The sequence below is a fragment of the Macrobrachium nipponense genome, chromosome 23 (genome assembly GCF_015104395.2).
Source record: "Macrobrachium nipponense isolate FS-2020 chromosome 23, ASM1510439v2, whole genome shotgun sequence".
NCBI lineage: Eukaryota > Metazoa > Arthropoda > Malacostraca > Decapoda > Palaemonidae > Macrobrachium > Macrobrachium nipponense.
The window spans coordinates 16,961,311-16,987,676 of record NC_061090.1 but is presented as its reverse complement, the minus strand read 5'-3'; the positions used below and the strand labels follow the sequence as shown (position 1 = coordinate 16,987,676).

At 40.5% G+C, this 26,366-nt stretch overlaps 1 protein-coding gene across 12 annotated transcripts in view; it reads left to right on the top strand.

Moving 5' to 3' along the window:
• The window catches only part of LOC135199060 (BTB/POZ domain-containing protein 3-like), a 98,809-nt gene that overhangs the window by 9,388 nt on the left and 63,055 nt on the right, over nt 1-26,366 (top strand). For 3 of the 12 annotated variants that reach the window (XM_064227042.1, XM_064226977.1, XM_064226985.1), the window contains exon 1: nt 24,192-24,315. The exons of 1 other annotated variant lie outside the window; for it this stretch is intronic. In XM_064227042.1, coding sequence (XP_064083112.1) covers nt 24,223-24,315 — 93 coding nt within the window. In that variant the 5' untranslated portion in view covers nt 24,192-24,222. 8 more of the 12 variants (XM_064227018.1, XM_064227030.1, XM_064227011.1 and 5 more) reach the window with 8 other exon arrangements.

Genomic DNA, 26,366 nt, shown 5'->3' with positions numbered 1-26,366 from the left:
ATCATGGTGCAAATATGATTCCAGCATCCGTGCTTTGGAATTTTCTCCGTGCTTGTGTACTTTACTGTTACCATGATATGATCGGCTTCTCCTTCTCTCCTGATCCCCTTTCTTATCTCATCTCCTTCAGACCCAGTTCAGACTGTTTCTTTTGTCGTCGTCTCGATGTCAACAACGTCTTGTACCGTTTTCAAAGTAAGTCAGTAAGTATATGTAATATATATATATATTATATATATATATATAGATATATATAATATATATATATATATATGTATATATATATATATATATATATATATATATATATATATATATAATATATATATATATATAATAATAAAAGGAGCCCATAAAAACACCAAAATATAGAAGGAAAAGAACTATATTTCAGAGACTGCTGTCTCCTTCTTCAGGTAGATGAATGAGAAAAGTTTACGGAAAAGGTGGTATTTATACCAAGAGGTCCATCCACAGGCAAGCCAATTTAGCTCACCCCCGCTGATAATCTTCCTTTAATCTTCTTAAGTGTTGGTTGAATGAAAACCTTGTCGATCGTATCTGAAATCCATGCTCTTTTTAAGATGTTCATTACCTGCCTCTCTTTTATTAAGACCGATTCCATCATTTGACTCTTGTACCGGCAGTTGCTGCAATAAATTACACGTGACAAATTCCAGTTTATTCTATGGTTATGTTCATTTATATGGTTGAAAATAGCTGAGTTCTGTTGTCCATACGTAACTGACCATTGTTTTGTATTAATCTCTGGTTAAGTTATTTTCCTGTAAATCTGATGTAAGATTGGTCACAGTCCTGGCATGGGATTTGGTAAACCCCAGTGTCCTTGGGAGATGTCTTTTGTTGGACGTTAATCAGGGATTTGGCTAAGGTGTTTGGGTAAGTAAATGCAAAAGGGTTAGATTTTCCGAGGGTCTGAGTCACCTTCTTAATCGTGTCCAGGTGTGGAATTTTTGTTTTATTGTTGGGTGTATCTCTGGTCTTGCCTTTAGAGGGTCGGTAGAAAATTACGTTTCCTTTGTGAATTGCTTTATCAATTATATGGTCAGGATACTTTAACGACGAAAGTTGCTTGCGAATTAGTTCAAATTCTTTTTCCAGGAAATCTGGGGAACAAATTCGTAAGGCTCTTAAGAACAGGTTGCTGGCTACACCTATCTTGATAGCAATGTTGTGATAGCTAAAGTAGTGAACGTATGAAAGTGAGAACGTTGGTTTTCTGTATATGGTAAATTTGTATTCTGTCGTGTCTCTGATTATTAAAACATCAAGAAAAGGAATTTTGTTTTCTGTTTCCCATTCAACTTTAAATTTTATGCTGGGCAATAATGCATTTAATTTTGAGAGGAATTCATTAAAATTGCCCCACCTATTATCCCAAAATGTTAGAATATCATTCACATATCTCATCCACAGCATGATTTTGGGTTTTATTGCATTTATTACTGTAGTTTCAAAGTATTCCATGTACAGATTGGCTAAAACAGGACTTAAAAGACTACCCATACTACACCCAAATTTTTGCTTGTAGAATGATTCCCCGAATGAAAATATGTTATTAGATGCACATAATTCAACTAACTTTATTATTTTGTCAAGCGCCAATTGGAAATTATCTGAATAGAGGGATAATTTTTCCCTTTAAAAACTGAAGAACGTCCTGTACTGGTATGTGACAAAAATCTTCCGAATGTTTAGTGACTGGGAGAAAAGGTGCCTAAAAAAGGGGAAATGAGGCCAGCTAACCATTTAGAAATTTTGTAATTGAAAGCGCCGGCACATGAAACGATGGGTCTGAATGCAAGATTGTCTATGTGAGTTTTGGGAAGGCCATAAAAGTAGGGTAATTTAGGATTAATTACTTTAAATTTCTCTAATAGTTGAATACTCTTTTTGTCTTGGCCAATTAATCTTACTTTCCGAAAAAATTCTGTGGGAACGTTTTGGAGGGGATTTTTCGTCAGTTTGTCGTAAGTGTTTGTGTGGCTAAGGAGCTGGTTGATTTTGTCGAGGTAGAAGTCTTTGTCCATTATTACGATTTTGCCGTCTTTGTCGGATCTGCTTATTATAACATCTAACTTTTTTAGCGAGTGGATGGCTATCATGAATCTACGGGAACAGGATATTTCTTATTTAGGTCAGTTAAAACATTTAGTAACTCTCCTTTTAAACATATCTCTTCACGGCTGTAGTTTTTGTCAGATATGAATTTATCAAAAGCCACTATGAAGTCTAGGTTGCTTTTGCGGTCTGGCATAAGGGCAAAGGATAAGCCTAGATTTAAAACTAAATGTTGATTTACATTAAGGGAGGTGTTGGATAAGTTTAAAACTTTGTCTTGTTGCTCAAGATTATTCCATGCGCTATTGTCTATTAAGTTATTTAACTTGCGTAAAAGTCTGTTGGAATGTTAGAACAGAATGAAATCAGATACCTGTATATGTGGTCCGTAGTGAGGAGACGAAGATTAGACTGAGTTCCATATATCACTGCGTAGTACGAAGATGTCGTTTTTCGTATTGGTGATTCTTTCCTCCAGGAAAATCTTCTGTGAGAGAGGGAAGGGGTCCGATTGCAGAGTCCATCTCCCGAATCCGTACATTTTTGGTAGTACTTGTTCCTTGAGGCATTCTTCTAAAAAGTGTTTTTGATTTTTCAGCCGGTGTAATCTGATCAGTTCTTTCTCAAACTTGCGAAAAACTGGCTTGACTTCTGGAAGTGAGTAAAGAATCGTGGAAAGGCGGTTAAATTCCATAATGGGCCGAAAATGACTGGTAAAAATGTTCTGTTACAACAGAATTCCATCTAATAAAAGGAGCCCATAAAAAACACCAAAATATAGAGAGAAAAGTACTATATTTCAGAGACTGCTGTCTCCCTCTTCAGGTAGATGAATGAGAAAAGTTTACAGAAAAGGTGGTATTTATACCAAGAGGTCCATCCACAGGCAAGCCAATTTAGCTCACCCCGCTGATAATCTTCCTTTAATCTTCTTAAGTGTTGGTTGAATGAAAACCTTGTCGATCGTATCTGAAATCCATGCTCCTTTTAAGATGTTCATTACCTGCCTCTCTTTTATTAAGGCCTGAAGAGGGAGACAGCAATCTCTGAAATATAGTACTTTTCTCTCTATATTTTGGTGTTTTTATGGGCTCCTTTTATTAGATGGAATTCTGTTGTAACAAAATTTTTACAGTCATTCATATATATATATATATATATATATATATATATATATATATATGTATTATATATATATATATATATATATATATATATATATATATATAAATATGTGTGTGTGGTGTGTGTGTGTGTGTGTGTGTCTTTGTGTGTGTGTGTGTCTTTGTGTGTGTGTGTGTGTGTGTGTGTGCAGCAATTCCTCTCTCTCTGATTAATAAAAATTGAGAGATATTCATCATAATATTTTGAGTTGGAAGTCATTTCGAGAAAATATACAACCTGTTAATACCTTCAGATAACTAGTTCACATTTTTAGGGAGTTCGCTTTGAGCTGTCGACTCGTGAGGGAAGGTTCTCCTGAATGCTGCTCCGTCCATACTCTTTGGTATTCAGCTGTAACCCTAGTTCGGAAGTTATCAAGTTACTTGTGATCGAGTGCCCAACAGGGCATTCGAGATCCTAAATGGTTGATATGATGACGACGTTAACAAGAAGGATAAACACTTTCTGCATATCGTTCTTAAGTGATAAGATGTACAGTTCAGATGTATTGCCCGAAATATGTCGTGATGTAATGGAGGTTCCAGATAATGAGGTTTACGGCATTTGTGTCATTGGAAAATCAAAGTGTCTGTTTAAAGTTAAGTCCCAATCCTTTTTTGATTCCCTGATGGAAATGTATGATGAGAAGCTAGTCAAGTACAATAGCGGTGAAGTGAAGAAGATAAACAATGTGTCCAAGGCAATCACTTACGTTAAGATTAGGAGCGTACCTACCTTTCGAAATGCAGTCTTCGGTTCTTGAAAATGTTTTCTCCTTCTTTGGAAAAGTGAAAAATGTTCGTGAGAATACGCTTGGATTTAGTCATTACAGTTTTGCTCTGAGCGGGGACAGAACGATTTTCATGGAACTAGAAAAACATATCCCTTCCTATATTTCAATAAGGGGTCAGACATATAATGTCTTATATAGTGGGCAGCCTCGTACTTGTAAAAAAATGTGGTAGCACGGGGCATTTGATTGCTGATTGTGCGGTGGAGGTGAATACTTGGGCTAAATTGAGGAGTGCCGACTTTCCCGATCTACGGGGCGCAAAGGAACCCGTGATTTCTGGTACGATTACCGGTGGAATGGTGGTTGATCATGGTGATTATCAAAAGATGGACAGTGAACAGGATAATCTAAGTCAGAAATAGAGGAGAATTTACAGACTCACGTAGTTACTGCAGAAATTCATCGACCAGAAAAAGACCTGATTGATTTTGAAAACCAGGAAGCTGATAACAGTGATATAAATGCTATTTTTGAGGAACCCGTGATGATGGATGTAGTACGTGAGGGTGTCAGAGGTGATGGTGTGGGGAAACGCATAAGTAATGACGTAGTGGCTAATAATGAGCCAACAGCGAACGCTGATGGCCCTGAGGTTGTTAGAAGGGTTGACAGCAGAGCGACCCGCAGTTTGGCTGTTGAAACAAGTACGGGATCCCGAGAGCCCAGGTGCATAGTTTATAAAAGGTGATGGTAATTTAGATATGGAAGCAGTAGGTTTAAATACAGGTGGTTTGGAAACTCAACCTTCACAGAATGTACTGCCAAAAGTGAGCGTTGGTAAGAGTAACTTGGTTGACGAGTATTTGTTAGACGACCATGATAAGCATGAAAATAAACAGAACTTATCCTCCGAAGCATCGGTGATGGATGAATTGGAATGTATGGATGGGAATAGTTGGACTAATATAAAAGGGAGTGACGACGAGTTAGAAGAAAAGATGCAAGTAGGAGGTTTTGCTACAAGTGAAAATAAGGGTAAAAATATGAGAAATAAAAACAGTACACGTAAAGGGTACAATAAGAGAAAGGTGAGTCCAAGTGCTAGACGGATAAAGAAGCAGTTAATTTAAAATTTTTCTTAAATGAACATTAAAATTGCTACAGTAAATATTAATGGATTAAATAATGCTAAAAAGCAGGAAGCGCTGAAATCATTTCTACTGCTCAGTAGAACAGACATTTTTATCTTTCAGGAACATAATATTAAGATTATTGAATTACTAGACTCTCTATCTTTAGATTTTGACATTTTTCTTAATACCCCAGTTATGTTGAAAGATGGTACTGGTATATTGATAAAAAAAGTCTTTACAGTATTCAGTCCTTAGTGAAGAAAAGGATGCTGAAGGCAAGATACTTTCTTTGCGGATATGCATTGGTCAGAGTTTATTGCACATCCTGAATGTATATGCACCTTCTGGATCGACAAAGAAAGGTGAAAGGGAAAGTTTCTTTGATGAAGACCTGTGCTTTTACCTGAGAGGTAATACGGAAAATTTGATATTTTGGGGCTATTTCAAATTGTATTACCTACTGAAAGAGATTGTTCTAAACGTAACTCCTATCTTATGTCTTCAAGTCTTAAAGACCTGAATAAGAGTTTAAAAATGAAATACATTTATAGTTTTAAAAAGGCTGTTTCACCTTATACATATGTAAAAGCAGATGATGGTGCAAGGTTAGACAGGATATATGTTGATAAGTTGTTCAATTCCATTACCGATGTTGATACAATTCCATTAAGTTTTAGTGACCACATAGGATGCTTATGTTTCGAATTTGTTATAAACCCAAATATTAAAGTGTATAAAGGATTGTGGAAAATGAATGTTTCACTTTTAGAGGATTCGGATATTTTGGACAAATTTAAGAGTTTCTGGCTGTGTTAAGAAGACTAAAACTTCTTTTTCGGATATTGGGGAATGGTGGGATGATGCTAAGCAAAGAATTAAAGTTTTCTCTATTGGAGCAGGTAGAGAAAAAAATAAATATAAATTTGGAAGATTGAACTATTTTGAGAGTTGTCTCAAAAGAGCCTTGGAGAAAGCTAGCATTTTATCGGTTACTAACTATAATGAAATAGATCAACTTAAAACTATAATTACGAAACTGAAGAATGATGTTGTTGAAGGAGTGAGAAACGGAAGTAGACTTCAAGAAGAAATTGATGGCGAGAAATTGTCCCACTACCTGTTGAATAAGCAAAAGGCAAGGGCACAAAAGCCAGTAGTTATGAGTGAAATGACGACTGAAAATATAGGAAAGTGAAAGAGGGCGATTATTTGGTACTGATTGTAACTACTTTCAAAATTGTGATTATTATGTGAATTTAATGTCACAGAGTCAGAGGTAAGTGCAAACTGTGAATATGAATATGTTTCTTTAATACCAAATGTGTTATCAGATGATGATAACAGGGAAATGTTAAAAAATTCGCCGCTCAAAGAAATTGGAAGTATTTATTATTATTAATGGAATGAATAATAATAAATCGCCTGGAAATGATGGTATTCCAGTGGAGTTTTATAAGAAATTGTGGCATGTAATAGGAATGGATTTTCTTGAAGTTGTTCACAACTATTTAGAAGTATTTTTGTTAACAAAGACTCAGAGACAGGGTCTAATAAAACTTATTCCAAAGACTGGAGATATAAAGCTACTAAGAAATTGGAGACCTATTTGCATGTTGAACGTGGACTACAAAATCCTGTCTAAACTTAATTGCAGAAGATTAACAGCATGCCTTGATAAGATGATTTCCTCTGAACAGTTCTGTATTCCAGGCAGAAGTATCATATAGAGTGTAACACAATAATTAGAGATGTATTATATTTTGCTAATGAGTGTAATAATAAGTGTGCTATTATATCTTTAGATTGGTCTCGTGCTTTTGATAGAGAGAGTATAAAGTTTGTACTTAAAATATTGAAAGCTTTTGGTCTTGCAAAAGAAAGCAATTTGTTGGGTAGGAGGCTTATATAATCAGATAACTAGTTCTGTGATGGTAAATGGTTTGTTATCCAAACCATATGTTGTTAAACAGTCAGTGAGACAGGGATGCCTCTTTCAATGGTTCTCTTTGCTGTGTACCTTGATCCATTTTACAGAATGATAAAAACTAAGTTATCCCCTTTTTTCTTTATCCATGCCAAATGTCAAAAAGTGGTCAATTGCTGGATATGCTGACGATTCACATATTTTCATTGAAAATGAAACTGGTTTAAATGTGCAGGAAAATGTGATTCATGAATTTGAAAAAGCGTCATGTGCTAAGTTGAACAAAAGCAAGACCTCAATATTCGGAACTGGGAGATGGAGTAATAGAAAAGACTGGGCGCTCTATTGGTTAGACGTGAAACATGATAGGATAAAGATATTGGGTGTGTATTTCTCTAATAATTATCAAGAATGCCTGCCTTTCAACTGGAATTATGTGAAGGAAAATGTGAAAAAAATCAAAACCCTATATAGCAGGCGTTTAACACTTGTGCAAAAAGCTATTATCATTAACTCGCTTATTAGCTCGAAAATTTGGTTCTTGGCCCACATTTATCCGATGCCAAAAGATTTTTATGCTGAATGGAAAACAATTACTTTTCGTTATATCTGGAACAATGGTTATCAGCCAATTAAACAAGAGACGTTATACTTGGGATTGGTTTGATAGATTTATTCTATAATTCCCAAGTAATGCTAGTATCCAGCTTTTTAAAAGTTTACCTTAATGAGTCATTTTCTTTTGTATTTACGTATCACTACATGAATATTTGTGTAAATAATATGATTAATAAACCAAGTTTAGGCATACCTGTGTCGTTCATAGGGACACCATATTACAGAAATATTGTGAGTTACTTAAGAATCTTGTTCCACAGTAAAACCTTCCCATATATGGCAAATAAGGTTATGTATAATGAGTTATTTAGTGTCAACGGTGTAGTAACAGTTCTGGAAAAATACCCTTGTTATGACTGGAATTCAATATGGAATAACATTAATGTTAAATTTATAAACCCTTATGACAGAAATATAATATATAGGTATGTACATGAGGCTTTGCCTTCTAAGAAAAAGCTTTGTCAGTTAGGTATAGTAAATAACAGCTTTTGTGAAGACTGTCAAGAAGAAAAGACAATTCTTCATACTGTATACTTTTGTAAGAGAAATAATGAAATTGTATTGTGGTTGAAGAATACCTACGTAATATATGTTCTATTAGGTTTCCCCAGATGTTAAAGATATTGTATTTTGATCTTCCACATATCAAAAGAAAAACGGAAGGAAGAGTGGCAATTTTGATCATTACTGCCTACATCGTTGAACTGTGGATGAACAGAGATGTAAGGTTAAATTACTATAAATTGAAGGAAAAATTAATTGGTAAAATAATGGCACAAAGAGACATAATTACTGAAATATGGAAGAAAAAGTGTACAGGTCTATTTTGTAAAAATCTCTTGGATAAGAATATGAATGATTTACCGTAATGTATATATTTGGAGGTTCAGTAACTTTTGTTAGTTTTCAGCTATATTTTATAAATATAAATATATGTACATTCATATAACAATGCAAAAGGATTTTTTGTAATAAAATGAAAAAAAAAGTTCACATTCCTATCATAGGTATCGTTCATTTTACTTCAGTTGAAAATAATATAGGAATTCGTTTTCCAAAAGCGACTGACTACATTGTGTTTTTTTGCGTTCTTCAGACACAGAGAGAGAGAGAGAGAGAGAGAGAGAGAGAGAGAGAGAGAGAGAGAAGTGTTATAGGAAACACCGCGATATTTACAGGTCAAAATATTACGAAAGCGAAAAGAACTTCTCTTCAGCGACGGTATTTCTGAGAGAACGTAACAGAGATACATTATCGTTCATCGTGCACTCAGCGATTATTGCCGTTTGACATGAACCTTCGTACATTAAATAATGGCTCTATGAAATTAGATGGCCAGAAAAAGTGAAGGAAGATATGAAGAGAAGAGGTTTGCTGGACGATGATGCCTTTGATAGACGGCAATGAAGTAGAAGGCGCATCAGGCAACCGACCCTTTATTGTAGGGATAACGGTGGCAAATAAGAAGACGAAGCAAATGAAAAAAAAAAAAAAAAAAAACATTTTCCACTGACGAACCCAGAATTTTAGCCTTGGCCTCGATTCCATAAATAAATTTTTCTCTTTTCCTATTTTGCCTAGTTAGGAACAATTTATATGCTAAATAATCCGGCGACTTTCATTTCGGTATCAGTTTCCGATGGACTTCGACTCAGGTATTTGTGGATTTTGCTTTTTCGGGACGAAATATTTTTATCTAGTTGATTCTCAAGTTTGTCTCCGCCTTCATTTCATCAGGGTTGATCTCAATGTTGTCAGGACAAGGTATTTCGATGGCGAGGTTACTTATAATCAAAGACAATACACGAAAGATGGGAAACTCAAGCCACAACCGCATCGGCCGCATACAATTTAGTACCTGGCATGAAATGAAGATGGCGGTAGCATTGCACCTGCCTACATCGTCTGTTTGTTTACTTTTTCACAAAGCGGGGGATTCAATTTCAATCATGAGTGGGCGAAGCCATCATCACCCGTGTGTGGTTTGTAATAGGACGGAAAATGATTTTCCCCATCTGATTTTTCATGCTTTTCCTCAGAGTAAAGAAAGGTAATAAAATCATTACATCTGTTACAAAGTATATGATGACTTTTAGAGAAAATGAAGAAATAAAATAGACCAAAGCAAAATTGAATGTCGGTGCAGTGTTATTCCGAAATAAATATTGGAAAATATTTACAATACGGTGGACGCCTCTAAGCGGAAAGAAAATATATTTATATGTGCTTTTCGACTAGAAAAAAAAATTTGCCATTTGAAACCCCAACAACCAACCTAACCTTCCTGGTAGTGTACATCAGTAGCCTAATCATGCCAACAGTAAATCTAACCATAGCAGAACCATAACCATCCCAACAGTTACCTAACCATGTTAACAGTAATTTGCAATGGAAATGAAGCTATCTTGCAAAACATATTAAAAATCAACTAGAAAAACTATATTTTCTTGTCATTTACAGGCGTCAATTGTATTTCAAATAAATACCTTAAAGTAATATTTGCATATCTTGAAAATCTCTAGGAAATATGAAATAAACATACCAATTCCTATCACTGTCATACAATTCGTGAATATTGGGTCTCCATGCCTTTTCCAGATAGGCTACTCACAGCAACTTTGATATACTGTATATATACTGTAGTTATGTTATATTCTCAGCAGCTTACCCTTTGGTTGTAATTATAAATGTTTACCTTAATTTTTCAGTAATAAGCAACTATTTAGCAAACCAAAGTTGTTTCATCAGGAAGGATGGATCTTGTGGGAGCATTCATATGGGAGAGCATAAGTAGGTTAGTTAAGTTTAGAGTGTTTCACTTTAATTTCAAGTTCACTAACCTTTTAATCTATGATTGAATTTTCCTATATGTATGGACAAAAGCATTCAAAATAAAAAAAAAATTACATGCAAACCAGCATATCTGCTCCCACAAGATCCATTCTTACCGTTTCATCTATGTTTCTGCATTATATGCTCATAATTGTTCAATTTTTAAAATGAAACCTTGTAATTGGTACCAACACCCCGCATAGTATTCCAAAGTAAATTTACCATTTGGCAGCAAATGTACGCAGTAATACAGTAGTAATAAATTGGCAAAATAATGACTATAATGAAAGAAAAAAATGAGAAAGGTAATTAAAGGGACTCATCAGTAAAATAATGTCTATAATATTTTTTTTTTCAGGCTTTTAGGTCACTTCCTGACTTTGACATTAACAAAATCTACCGTTTGTATTTATTCAGTTTTCATTGATTTAAAATGAAAGATTACTTATGCATGTACTGTATTTATTTTGTTTTTGCATTCCTATGTTTTTTCCTGTTGCATGATAGCATCCTTTCAATATATTATGTTTATCAACTTCATTATACTGTACTGTATTATTTCTTGAAGTTTTGTATTTTTTTACTTAATTTGATATACAGTATTGGCATGCTTACATTTTTTATTTCTAACCATGACAGTTTTTTGTTGATGATATCCCTGTTTTTTTTTTTTTTTTTTTTTTTTTTTTTGGGCATGTTACCCTTGTTTTTTTTTTTTTTTTTTTTTTTTTTAGTTTTGAAATCTAATTGTTTTGGTTGAATGATTTATCTGTGGTTTGTTTCCTATTTGATTTGTGATTTCAATTTTTATTTGCTTTTTATGAAAATTAAATTAATTAAACCTAGATTTTTGCTTATACAGTATTCTGTAAAATACAGTATTGCATTTGTTATAAAAGGGTACCTTACTTTTACTACTTTTTTTGTTGTACTTTTCTTTGTTTTATTAACAAATATTGCTTAACTTTTGCCTAATCAGCATGCAAGTTAAGTCTGCTTTTTCATTTTGATTTCATATTATTGGTTTTGATTATCCCATGCTTTGTTTGCTATTTAAATTCTGATATATGCATGTTTTGTTTGCATGACTTGTATGACTATTGCATGCAAATGAAGCATTGTGCCATTTCTTTTACTTTGTTTATGTTCTTTGCAAGAACATTTGTGTATAGTCGCTTAGGTATGTACAGTATACAATCATAAGCATAAGCCCAAAAAAAGGAAAATAATTACTGTATACTATATTGGTGAAATAATAAGATAATATGAGAATAAGTTTGTTTCATTCTAACTGCCCTCTCAATTTTAGATAAAGATATTTAGCAATTAATGTTACATTAACTGAAGGATTTTATTTAATGATTCAGAAATGCCTAATATATAAGTCATAAGCTATGATAGAGCCCTATAATCATGTTAACAAGCAATATTAATCGATTTAGTATTCAATAATTTATGAAGAGAAGTTTATTGCAGCATAAGAATAAATTTTAACATTTAAAAAAGCCTCGCTACGCCCCAGCCGAGTTTTAGTAGAGGGCATGATCAATAGATGGCGCGCATTCTGACGGGTTGGATGATGTTTTTTTTAATGGTATTAATAGTCAGTTTCCCATCTTTCGTGTATAGTCTTTGCTTATAATTACCGTTTAGTGTCTCTCTCTCTCTCTCTCATTATATGTAATATATACGTGCCCTTGTGGCATATAGTATATTACTGAGGATTTTTTTTTAAATGTACCTCTCCACTGTAATCAACCCTGGGATCTGTGTGTGTGTGTGTGCATGTGTGTGTGTGCGTGTGTAGCCTGTTCATGTAGCATCATAACAGTTTCGGTGATTAGCATAAAACGTTTGCTTTCCCTTCCAAGTTACAAGACAAAATCTTTCTTCTTCTTGAATTGGTCTATGTTTGCTTCAAGGTCAAATATATTACAACTCATCTTAATCTTTTTTTTTATTGCAATTATTCTCGTGCTGCTATACTTCGAGTTATTAGGGAGGAGACCTTCTCTAAGGGCAGTAGCACTGAAAATAATGGCTGTTTCCATGGCATTCAGTTTACATAGTCTTCTCTGTTCTTCTTCATATCTTCTTTTCATCAGCTTGCAGCTGGTGCATTAAGAAGAATATAGAGAATACTCTATATCAATTGAATGCCGTAGAACAGCCATTACATTATTATTATTATTATTATTATTATTATTATTATTATTATTATTATTATTATTTGGAAGGAAATCCGCTTTCAAACAAGTCTTATTGAAAGATATTGCTGCATCAGCTGCATTTAACTTGTTAATAGTCTTCTCTATTTTTAAATGCAGCTGATGCAGCAATATCTTTCAAAAATACTTATTATTATTATTTTTCTCTCTCTCTCTATCACAGTCCTCTAATAATTCGACTGGGTGGTATTCATAGTGTGGGGTTCCGGGTTGCATCCTGCCTCCTTAGGAGTCCATCACTTTTCTTACTATGTGCGCCTTTTCTAGGATCACACTCCTCTGCATGAGTCCTGGAGCTACTTCAGCCTCTAGTTTTTCCAGATTCCTTTTCAGGGATCTTGGGATCGTGCCTAGTGTTCCTATGATTATGGGTACAATTTCCACTGGCATATCCCTTATCCTTCTTATTTCTATTTTCAGGTCTTGATACTTATCCATTTTTTCCCTTTCTTTCTCTTCAACTCTGGTGTCCCATGGTATTGCGACATCAATGAGTGATACTTTCTTCTTGATTTTGTCAATCAACGACACGTCTGGTCTATTTGCATGTATCACCCTATCTGTTCTGATACAATAGCCCCAGAGGATCTTTGCCTGATCGTTTTCTATCACTCCTTCAGGTTGGTGTTCGTACCACTTATTACTGCAAGGTAGCTGGTGTTTCTTGCACAGGCTCCAGTGGAGGGCTTTTGCTACTGAATCATGCCTCTTTTTGTACTGGTTCTGTGCAAGTGCCGGACATTCGCTTGCTATGTGGTTTATGGTTTCATTTTTCGTATTGCACTTCCTACATATGGGAGAGATGTTATTTCCATCTATCGTTCTTTGGACATATCTGGATCTTAGGGCCTGATGTGCCGCTGTTGTCATTCCTTCAGTTTCCTTCTTGAGCTCTCTCCTCAGTAGCCATTGCCATGTGTCATCGCTGGCTAGTTCTTTAGTCTGTCTCATGTATTGTCCGTGCATTGGTTGGTTATGCCATTCCTCTGTTCTGCTTGTCTTTCTCCTGTCTCTGCATATTTCTGGGTCTTCGTTTACTTTTATCAGTCCTTCTTCCCATGCACTCTTGAGCCACTCGTCTTCACTGGTCTTCATATATTGCCCCGGTGCTTTGTTCTCGATGTTGACGCAGTCCTCTATGCTTAGTAGTCCCCTCCCTCCTTCCTTTCGTGTTACGTATATTCTGTCCGTATTTGCTCTTGGGTGTAGTGCTTTGTGTATTGTCATATGTATCCTCGTTTTCTGGTCTATGCTGCGAAGTTCTGCCTTCATCCATTCCACTATTCCTGCGCTGTATCTGATTACTGGCACTGCCCATGTGTTTATGGCTTTTATCATATTTCCGGCATTGAGTTTTGACTTGAGTATCGCCTTGAGTCTTTGCATATATTCTTTCCTGGTCGTGTCCTTCATCTCTTGATGTTTTATATCCCCTCCTTCCATTATTCCCAGGTATTTGTATCCCATCTCATCTGTGTGTTTGATGTTGTTCCCATCTGGTAGCTTTATCCCTTCAGTCCTTGTTACTTTGCCCATTTGTATGTTGACTAAGGCGCATGCTCTTACCATACAGCTGATGTCATCCATGAACATCAGATGGTTAATTCTATTGCCTCTTTTCTTGAGTTGGTACCCAGCATCCATCTTCTGCAGTACTTTTGACATGGGAATCATGGCTACTACGAAGAGTAGTGAGGACAGTGAGTCGCCCTGGAAGATCCCTCTCCTGATATTAACCTCTGCTAATCTTATTCCAGAGCTTGTAAGTATTGTATTCCAGATGCGCATTGTATTTTTGAGGAAGCTGATGGTGTTTTCCTCTGTCCCATGTTAGAGGTGGACAAAGAGGCAGGTAGAAGTGTACTGATTTTTATTACAGTCAAGGGAAATATAAATATACAGCATGCGGACGGAAATGTGGTCACCGACCCGCGAGAGAGTAAAATTGGGTCGGTGAGACCCGATTTGTGTTTCTTGAGAGACATAAAATACAAAATATAAAAGTACACAATATATGGTTATACAAGCTTTATACACTGGCGGAAAGCCCGCTGAACGCTCTCTCGGAGGGAAGTAAGAACAACGCGAATGATGAATTATATACAGAGAAAATTATGAATAAGCGTTGTCCTTACAAATACTCCCCCCCTAGGACAATAATTAGGTATAATTGTTGGCTGACTTCTTTGTACTTCGGGTAGTCACTCGCGGAAGCGAGCTGGGCGGCGGAGGCGCCCACGGGTGCGCGATATCAGTTGCTGTGGTAGATCCTCGGGAGTTTCCGGGGACGGGATGCCTCCCCTGATGTGATCCTCGGGGGGTTCGACCGTCTTCCGAGGGCAGCCGCGGCTACGGCCGGGAGGTTTGGCGATCGAAGGAGTCGCTTTTTTCCGAGGAAGATTGAGGCGCCCTGTGGAATCCACGTCTGCGAGGTCCGAAGGGCACGTCTTCCCACTTGAGGGCGGTGATAGCAGTGCGGTATGCGGCGGTCTACGGGTCGGCGGCCTGTTCCTGGGCGAGGTCTTCGTAGTCGACCCCGAGATGCACGGCGTTGATTTCTATCCTCGATAGGGCGTCTGCCACGGGGTTCTTCTCGCCAGGCACATACTGCATGGTGCAACCGAACTCCGCAATGGCTGCCAGGTGCCTCTGCTGTCTCGCTGACCAAGCGTCGCCTGCCTTGGTGAAGGCGTGTACCAAAAGGAGGTGGTCTGTCCTGATCGTGAAGGGGGAGCCCTCGAGGAGGTAGCGGAAATGGCGCACTGCTTGGTACACCGCCAGGAGTTCGCGGTCGAACGTGCTGTACCTCGTCTCGGCGGCTGACAGTTTTTTGCTGTAGAAGGCGAGTGGCTGGGGCTCGCCCTGGACCATCTGCTCGAGGACAGCCCCGCAGGCGACGTTGCTGGCATCGGTGGTGAGGCGTAAAGGTGCAGCAGGGTCTTGGTGGCATAATGTCGCCGCTCTGGCGAGGGCCTTCTTCGTCTCGTTGAAAGCCTTCTCTTGTTCGGCCTCCCACGTTAGGGCCTTTGGTTTCCCTTCAGGACCTGTGTTAGGGAGGACATGGTGCAGGCGGCGGCGGGGATGAATCGGCGGTAGTCGTGACCATTCGATGAACTCCTGCAGGGACTTGACCGTGGTTGGTGTTGGTAACTTCTGCACCGCGCCTACCTTCGAGGCCATGGGGCGCACGCCCACCGTGGAGATCTCGTGCCCGAGGAAGTCCACCTTCTCGGCGCCGAAGGTGCATTTGTCGAAACAGATGACCAGCCCGTTTTCCTGCAGGCACTTCAGGACCGCTCGTACGTGGATGTAGGTGCTCCTCCAAGGACCTGGAAAAAATTAAGATATCGTCGACGTAGCAGACGCAGAAGGGCAGGTCCCCCAGGATGCTGTCCATCAGGCGCTGGAAGGTGGCCCCTGCGTTCCTCAGGCCGAAGGTTGAGTAATGGAAGACGAAGGAGCCAAAAGGCGTGATGATGGCAGTCTTGGGGACATCCTCGGGGTGCACTGGAACCTGGAAATAGGATTTTAAGAGGTCCATTTTTGTGAAGACCTTCGCCCCATGGAGGGCCCTGTCAAATCCTGCATGTTTGGCAAGGGGTATTGGTCGGGGATTGTATAGCGAAGGTTGAGTCTCCTGTAGTCTCCGCAGGGCCTCCAGGTGCCATCAGGTTTCTGTACCATGTGCAGGGGCGACGCCCAAGGGCTCGACGCTTTCTTGCAGATGCCCATTCGTTCCATCTCCGAGAACGCCTGCTTCGCCTCCTGGAGGCAGCCGGGAGGACGGAGTCGTCGAACTTTGCGTGTGTCGGGGGGCCTGTGGTGGTTATGTGGTGGAATATCCCGTGCTTGGGCGGGTCCCTGCCGCCTGACGAAGTTCCGGCTTGAAGACTTCGGGAACTCCTGCAGGAGGTTGCCGTATTTGTGGGGGGCGATGGTACAAATTGTAGGGGCGCCCGGGCCTGCTGCCAGCGGCGAGGGACAAGGGCATGTCCCCGTGTCGAGGAGCGTTTGCGGCCCACGTCCACCAAGAGGCCGTTCTGCGCCAGGAAATCTGCCCCCAGTAGCGGGATCCTGACGTCCGCAATTGTGAATTCCCAGACGTAGTTTCGCCCCAAGATGGATATCTCGAGGGGCTTCGTGCCGTAGGAATGGATGGGGGTCCCGTTTGCGGCGACGAGGGCGGTTGTTTTGTCGGGCTCGTGGGTACGGTCTTTTCCTGACAGCGGGAATATCGCGTGCATCGCCCCCGTGTCCACCAACATCCTCCGGCCGGAGATCGCGTCGCGGACGTAGAACCCTACGGTGTGTGGTTCCGACGAGGCCGTTGCCACGGGCGGCCTTGGTTTTGTTTGCCGTCGCCGTTTTTTGACTGCTGGAAGGTGCAAGGGCTTTCAAACACCATTCGGAGAATCTCCCGAACCTCGGTGGAAGCGGCACCAGCGAGTTTTCGCCTCACTGCGTGTGGGAGGACTTCCCTTGAGATACGGCGCCGATCTCTTGCGTTGGGTCGTCGTCGTCTTCTTCCTTCTCTGCGGCCAGGCACACGGAGGATCGGGGGGAGGCGAGCTTCGCGGCATTGTTCGACAACGTCAGTTTCTTTGCCTTCTCTAGTAGTTCGTCGTCCTCTAGGGTGTACGCGCGCGGTTCAGCTGTTTTCGGACGTCCGGCTCGAGTTGCCGCAGTAATATTTCGCGGCTCAGGCTGATCTCTTTCTTTTTTCCGTCGGGGCCTATTTCAGGCAGACGGACGAGGCCCATCACAGTGTCCCAGGCATCTTGGGTGTCGGCACCTCGCATGGGGTTCGCGACTAGGTCGAGGGCGCGGGCGGCCCTTTCAGTGATGGGCGCGGAATAGGCTGTCACGAGCCTTTCTTTTATCTCGTCGAGCGTGACAAGCCGTGCTCAACCGGTCAGCCAGTTAGATATTCGGTCGAACACCTCTGTCGGGAGGGCCGCTGCGACGAGGTCAGCCTGCAGCACTTTGTTCGTGAGCCCCGCGATCCGGAATTGCCCTTCAGCTCGGAAGAACCAGGCGGTCGGGTCAGCCGTTGTGAAGGGGGCAATTTGACCATTTCGAGCGGCCGCTGTGGTCTGTTGGGCCCGTCGCTGGGGCGGGGGAGGCCTGGGTTTCCCGCCTGGTACTGTCTGCGCCCATTGTCCTATCTCACAGAAACGGTCGACAGAGTCGTGAATGGCGGGCCAAACCATTTGAGGAAACACCTGAACACACCTTGGGCAGGTATGCCGTATTTAGTCCGTTAGAGGCGTTGGTTATTTCCACGGTAGGAGCTTTCAGAGATCTATACTGAGGTGCCGTGTGAGTCCGTTAAAGATCTCTGAAGGTGAGCGGCGGTAGTAAGTCCCTTAATGGCTTAGCCAAAACCGCTTGGGTCACCGTCCAAACCGGGTAGTCACCAGTTGTGAGAGGTGGACAAAGAGGCAGGTAGAAGTGTACTGATTTTTATTACAGTCAAGGGAAATAAATTAAAATAATTACAGCAATAGCGGACGGGAAATGTGGTCACCGACCCGCGAGAGAGTAAAAGTGGGTCTGCAAGACCCGATTTGTGTTTCTTGAGAGACATAAAATACAAAATATAAAAGTACACAATATATGGTTATACAAGCTTTATACACTGGCGGAAAGCCCGCTGAACGCTCTCTCGGAGGGAAGTAAGAACAACGCGAATGATGAATTATATACAGAGAAAATTATGAATAAGCGTTGTCCTTACACCCATGTATTTTCAGGCAGTCTATTAGCCATGTGTGTAATATCATGTCGAAGGCTTTCTTATTATTATTATTATTATTATTATTATTATTATTATTATTATTATTATTATTATTATTATTGCTGTTAAAAAGGATGGCAGAATTAAGCGAATTGATTTTATATATTGTTTTTTTCTATTTTCCTACAATTCGCTTCTCAGGCTCAGCGATGTTTCTGAGTAACTGGCCAATATTCATATTGGGAATTTTCAAAAATTATAAATGCTGAAGGAATCTTTTATTAGAACAAGATATCAGGTCCAGGTCAAGCAGGGGTCGTCGTCAGTGCTGGTATTATTCCGTAGGCGTAGTTCAGTTCGGGCCGGGGTCGTCTTATTGGTTTAAGGGCTGGTATTGGTGCTGGTATAGCTGGTATCACGTGACGTTTCGACCTTCTCGTAGGTCATCTTCTGACGAGTCGGTTGAAGTGACTGTAGCAAGAAAGTTTGCGGAACGGTATTTATAGCGGCACGGATCTAGAGTTGCATTCTCATTGGTCGGGCCGGTCTTGGGCGAAGCCGTGGATCTCGCCTCGAAGGTCTCGGGGATTCTCTCGTGCGAGCGCCACAGTGGCGTGCCTGGGGATGAACGTCAGGAATTCCGTCTGTAGCAGGAATCATATCATCCTGTGGGGGTTCCTGGTTATCTGGCATCGTCGGGGGGTCGCTCGCTGCTCTCCGGCGGCGGTGGGAAGGAGAAACGTTTCTTGAGTGATATTTAAGTTTGGTTTCTCCTTGCCTATATGGAGGGCTTCTAGGAGGCGCAGACGTTGTTTGATCTATCATGGTGATATTAGGGATAATATCATTTCTTCTTATCCGTTTGTTATGAGTAGTCCTGGCGTGGTTGAATATGGCTCCTTCTTGGGTGTGGCAGGAGATTTGCTTGGAGAAACGCATGGAGGTCATACCGACGTATTTGCCGAGGCATCCTCGGACGGGGCATGTGTAACGGTAGACCACACTCGTCTTCTTCAAGGGATCCTGCAGGGGCGCCGAAGGATTGTTTCTCATCACCAGGCTGCTCGTCTTCTTCATTTATAATATATAATCATCTTAATATTTTCTGTCTGGGTCCGGGCGGGGCTGACGTTTTCCTCGATGATCTTTTTGAGGGCTTGTTCATCCTCCTTGTACCTCCGGTGGAAGTGCCCCTTGTAGAAAAGCTTGATGGGCTCTGCAACGTCGGGGTGGGGTTCCCGGTGGTACCAGGCTTCCATACCTTTCCTTATTGACTCATCAACCGCCTCCCCTTCCTTGACGTCCTTGTCGAACAGCGAGATTCCGGATTCAGCACGAGGGTGTACACGAAGCCGACGAACCTGGGAATGTGCATGAACAGTGAGAGTGAGTGCCCTGAGAGGTATAAGCGCTCCACCATCAGCGCCTTCGTCAGGAGGGCCCTCCTGGAATGACACACACAGTGAGTTGGAGCGCGCCGCCCAGGTCCTCGTCGACAACGGACACACCATTCGTGCGGTTGATGAGTCAATAAGGAAAGGTATGGAAGCCTGGTACCACCGGGAACCCCACCCCAACGTTGCAGAGCCCATCAAGCTTTTCTACAAGGGGCACTTCCACCGGAGGTACAAGGAGGATGAACAAGCCCTCAAAAAGATCATCGAGGAAAACGTCAGCCCCGCCGACCCAGACAGAAATATTAAGATGATTATATATTATAAAATGAAGAAGACGAGCAGCCTGGTGATGAGAAACAATCCTTCGGCACCCTGCAGGATCCCTTGAAGAAGACGAGTGTGGTCTACCGTTACACATGCCCCGTCCGAGGATGCCTCGGCAAATACGTCGGTATGACCTCCATGCGTTTCTCCAAGCAAATCTCCTGCCACGCCCAAGAAGGAGCCATATTCAACCACGCCAGGACTGCTCATAACAAACGGATAAGAAGAAATGATATTATCCCTAATATCACCATAATAGATCAAACAACGGATCCCCGACGTCTGCGCCTCCTAGAAGCCCTCCATATAGGCAAGGAGAAACCAAACTTAAATATCACTCAAGAAACGTTTCTCCTTCCCACCGCCGCCCGGAGAGCAGCGAGCGACCCCCGACGATGCCAGATAACCAGGAACCCCCACAGGTATGATACGATTCCTGCTACAGACGGAATTCCTGACGTTCATCCCAGGCACGCCACTGTGGCGCTCGCACGAGAGAATCCCCGAGACCTTCGAGGCGAGATCCACGGCTTCGCCCAAGACGCGGCCCCGACAATGAGAATGCAACTCTAGGTCCCGTGCCGCTATAAATACCGTTCCGCAAACTTTCTTGCTACAGTCACTTCAACCGACTCGTCAGAAGATGACTCCGAGAAGGTCGAAACGTCACGTAATACCAGCTATACCAGCACCAATACCAGCCCTTAAACCTGAGACGACCCCGGCCCGACTGAACTACGCCTACGGAATAATACCAGCACTGACGACGACCCCTGCTTGACCTGGACCTGATATCTTGTTCTGATAAGATTCCTTCAGCATTTATAATTTTTGAAAATTCCCAATATGAATATTGGCCAGTTACTCAGAAACATCGCTGAGCCTGAGAAGCGAATTGTAATGGAAAAATAGAAAAAACATATATAAAATCAACTCGCTTAATTCTGCCATCCTTTTTAACAGCATTTGCCTAAAAGAGGGTCTTCTACCAAAATACATTATTATTATTATTATTATTATTATTATTATTATTATATTATTATTATTATTATTATTATTATTATTATTATTATTTTGTTCTAAAGGGTCCCCAATAATAAAAAGTGTTAGGAGTCCGTGTATAATTTTTAAAAGTTTACAAAAAGCTTTCGAACCTTTCCCTGGGTTCATCTTCAGTCCAAATGAACAAATAAGTTACAACAAGTGCTGAGGTGAATTTAAAAACAAGAGTAATTGAAGATCGTAGACACCGGTCGTTAGCTCGTTAATGGACCAGGTGATGAAGAAAGAGGGCAGTTAACTCCAACTAGGTGATTTCCTCTCCCCTATCAATCCTTCTGGCTGCAATTCTGTTGGATCTCCCCAAAGGTTGTTGCAACGTTGCAGGAAGTCCTTCATCCGAGGGCGTAGATTGGTCACCATAACCAAACTCCCCTGGGTCAGCGGTTACCTGGACAGGGAGAGGCAAGGTGGAAGCAGCATCAGGAGAGGGAAAAACAGAGCCTGTCCTACAGTTAAAATCTTTTAAAAACATACTAGTAATATAAAAATTAACAAATAGGTCTTCATTGACAAAAGACTTGTTTCCTTTTAATGATTCTCCTAAACTTATAGCAGCTCCCTCGACAAGTCGTCTAACATTTACATTGTTACTTTTAAAGATGATTTTAGCCTCGTTCCAGTTGGGTCTATGATCATTACTGAATGCATGTGCTACTATTGCCCAATCTACACCCTCGGATGAAGGACCTCCTGCAACGTTGCAACAACCTTTGCGGAGATCCAACAGAATTGTAGCCAGAAGGATTGATAGGGGAGAGGAAATCAACTAGTTGGAGTTAACTGCCCTCTTTCTTCATCACCTGGTCCATTAACGAGCTTACGACCGGTGTCTACGATCTTCAATTACTCTTGTTTTTTAAATTCACCTCAGCACTTGTTGTAACTTATTTGTTCATTTGGAGTGAAGATAAACCCAGGGAAAGGTTCGAAAGCTTTTTGTAAAGTTTAAAAAATTATACACGAACTCCTAATACTTTTTATTATTGTGGACCCTTTAGAACATTATTCATACTCTCGCGATAGAGAGTTTTTCCCTACTAATTATTATTATTATTATTATTATTATTATTATTATTATTATTATTATTATTATTATTATTATTATTTTATAAACACATCTCAATGGCTACCCCTGAATTACGTGAACTCCTATAAGCTTCCTAAAACAAGCCAGACGACGTCTCGTGAATGTTTACGGTAAATGAAGAAAAAAATCTTAATGAAAATAGTCCCTGAAGACAAAGTTAATATAACTTTCATAGGCGGAAATGCTTTGTAAGTTTGATTAAATAACTGCAAGAGAAAAAAAGAAGGATAAGAGCTGAATTAAAGAGAACATAATAATAATTCAGACTTGACGGAGAAATTACGGTGTATCTTCAAGAGACTCTTCATAGTAAAACCAAAAACTGCTGAGAGTCCCCAATGAAAAGTCGACGTGACGTAGGCCCTCAGATGGTCCCAAGACTTCCGTAACGTTAAAATGCGTCTGGGTCGGCGATAAGAACTAAGCCGGGATCAAATGCGCCGCAAGTTATTCCAATCAATGAATATCAAGATATGCCAGCGGATGGAAAAAGCGAAAAGGGAGGAGACAAGGAATCGGTGACCATGGTTTGGGTAGGCAACGTAGCTGCGATTCTGAAAAGTCAGAATGAAACCAATTGAAAACAAGAAATACGCCGAAGTTTCTTCAGCGCAATATAATGCTGTATGAAACTCTCAACCACGGCCTGGTGGCGGCCTGTGTTATTGGCACCCATAGTGGTGCCAAAACGCACGATCACGTCTAACATTAAACTTAAATAAAAACGGAACTATTGTGGATAGAGGGCTGCAATTTGGGATGTTGATGATTGGAGGGTAGATAATCAACAAACCAATTTGCAACCCTCTAGACTCAGTAGTTTTTAAGATCTGAGGGCTGACAGAAAAGTGCTGACGGACAGACAAATGGGCATCTCAATAGTTTTACTCTAAAGAAAACTAAAAGGAAAACCTAGCTACAAAACTAGAATTCAATGAAACAGTGCAGAATGCTGGATGAGGGTCGTGCATAACAATGGCACAAGAAATAAAAAAAAAATGAACGAGGAAATGACGAAGGAACTAAGAGAAGCTCTTGTTAAAAAGATCAGAAACGTATTAATTAATGAGAAAATACTTGGTATGATAAAACGGCAAAAAACAATGTTTATTAACAGAGCTAGACTGAGCCAAATGTTTATTTTGGGAAATGGTAACTGTAAATTTAGAAAAAATTTTCTTTACGTTCGCCATATAAAAATATTAAGAACAGATTCAGATTCATGCAAAAGCATTATCGGGGCGGAATTTATCAAAAGCAAATAGAACCACAAAGAAAATAAACGAGCACAATCACAAGTTTCGAAAGGAAACGTGAAAGTAGAAGAGAGCCGTTTCATAATTTAGTCACATAAATACTACTACTACTAAAAACGCTTCACAGTGTATTTTGCCGTGTCCCAGTCGGACAAATAACGTAAGAAATCTGGTATGACAACACTGAAAAAACAATGCTGATCAGTACGGCCAAACTAGGTATACTTGGATTTAATGATAGAAATAGGATAAAAGGAGAAGATACAAAATGTTTATGTTGTGAGGAACAAAATGGAAATTTAGAACATCTCTTACTTTACTGTCCAGCATACAGTGAGATTAGAAACAGTAGATACAGCTTTATGCAGCAATCCTACCAAGAAAATAAAGAGGAATTAGTAGCAAATATACTCTTATTGGTAGATCTACTGAGGGAAGAAGTGGAGAATAGGAAAGATTTTATAAAATAACTGTGGTATTTCAGAGAGAAAAATCTCAAGCACAAAGGAGGAATAAAAAAGCAAGGGAGCCGTTTCAAAGACATATCCCACCTACTACTACTGCTACTACTACGTGTAATTACATTCAGTGTCTTGATGTTTCACACATCTAGGTTTATTAGGTACGGCTGTCAATAGAATAATGGCAGATGCTATAGAACAAGCTCAGACAGTAGGCTTAGGAGCGACTACAGATCCGCAGACGATCGATTTTCGTGGGGAAAATTTTCAAATAGTAAAGTAACTACATGTACTACCTATAATGCATATTTGGAAATGAGAACGGTAACAGTATAGCTAATTGCTAGGTAATAGGTAGCAACGATTGTAGTTGACCCAGTGAAAATGAAGCCTAGGTATAAAACATCAAACGGTAATGGGGGACCCAGTGGGAAACCGGGGTTTTTGGGGTTGAGGGGGGAAGCGGCCTCGGACTTTCACGGAGCGCGAAACTCTCAATTCCCGGTTTCGAGACCAAAACCCCTTACCCTGAATACAAAAGTTTGACCTCTTACTCTGCATTTAAGGTTGACGTAGGCTAGGCTAGCATAGGACCCCTTACTTTGCAGAACTTTTGAACCACTAGCCTACATGTAAAACGTCTAGCCTAGGCTACCACTAACTGACATTAAATTAGATGCTAGGACCTCTTGCTTTACATGTAAACGACAGACTAGCCTAGGCTACTAACCAGAATTACTGATAAATTAGTAGTTAACGGTGAATATGTTTATGTGTGCTGTCAGTAAGGCCGTGGCGGAACGGCGCTTCGCGCCTTATCCGCATATTTAAAGATTCTTGGCAAGCATGGCATGTTCTGGCAAGAGGTAATGTTGCGCTGCGTGCACTAGCCACAGGGGTTACAGTAAGGCCGTGGCGGAACGGCGTTTCGCTCCTTATCCGCATATTTAAAGATTCTTGGCAAGCACAGTATGTTCTGGCAAGAGGTAATGTTGCGCTGTGCGCGCTAGCCACAGGGGTTACAGAGAATTAGCCACAGTACATGCAAAAAAACACGACTAGCTTAGGCTATAAATCCCCCCATAACTGTAACATTAAACACCTTACTCGTTTGCCACAGCCTTACTGTTCGAACACGTGCTTCGGTACTGGCTTCGAACTAACCGAAACACTAGTTTAGGATAACAAAAATTAATATACAACTTATCTTATTTAAATTTCAAAGTCGCTGCTGTCCGACGACCATGAAGGGGTACATGAACCATCGGTTCCCTATGTTGCACGTTGTACATAACCCCGAATAGTCCCCAAGTTAACCTTCTCTATACAACCACTTCATAAATTTGTCGGTGTTGCGTAGGAACTCGATCAGAATACTAATATACAAATGCGTATAGTTATCGAACTCGTCTGCTGTTACATTTTTAGGAAAGAATACTGTGTGTGTTCTATCCATGTCAACGTAGGAGAACGGAAAGGGCAAATTCTGTGAGTGGAGGTATGAGTGTCTGATTCATATTCATGGGACACGTTTTTATTGGTTTGAAGGAAGTTAATCCATGTCCCTTGGGGATGACCTGGGTCAACCTGATACAGGATTGGTTTGATTTAAAATTCCCTTGTTGGGGGCGGGCCAACGTACAGCGCCTGTCCACGGCCAACTCAAGAACTACGGGAGCTTCGACCGCCGTGTCAACCTTCACATCAAGTGGGTACTTAAAAAAATTTGTTTCACGGGAAATATCGGCGGATGGTATTTTGGTGTAAATTGGTCGGATAAGTGACTTTTCGGGTATATTTTGGAATTCTGGATAACTTTTATTCTATGCATTTTGTTATTTGGGGTAATGGTTTTGGAAGTGTAGGATCTGTCTGTGGATCTGTAAACTACCCAGGAGTAGAATGCAGATTGAGGGATCAAGGCGGACTAAGGAAGGCAAAGTCCCTCCCTGGCCAGGTTTTGGCACGGTGTCCGAGCCCGGGTAAAGATAAGTTTGGTTAGCTCATTTTCTCTGAAATGCCCACTGGGCCGCGATATAGGGTAGACAACCGCCTTCAGTCAATCTTACCCAGATCACCCTTTTTCACTTGATATTTAGGGTAAACAACCGCAGATGATCCATCGTCATCGCGTGGCTCGGCCTTATTCACTCGATATTTAATTGGTGAAACAAGAATACAATTACATCTTTAAGCATACCATTCAAAAGATTGAAGTTTCGTCAACATAATGTGATATATGAAAGCCCCATACGAACTAAAATAAGCATGTGAGGTCTTCGTAAAATATGTTTTCAAGGCAGTTTTGAAATTCAATATGGCGGC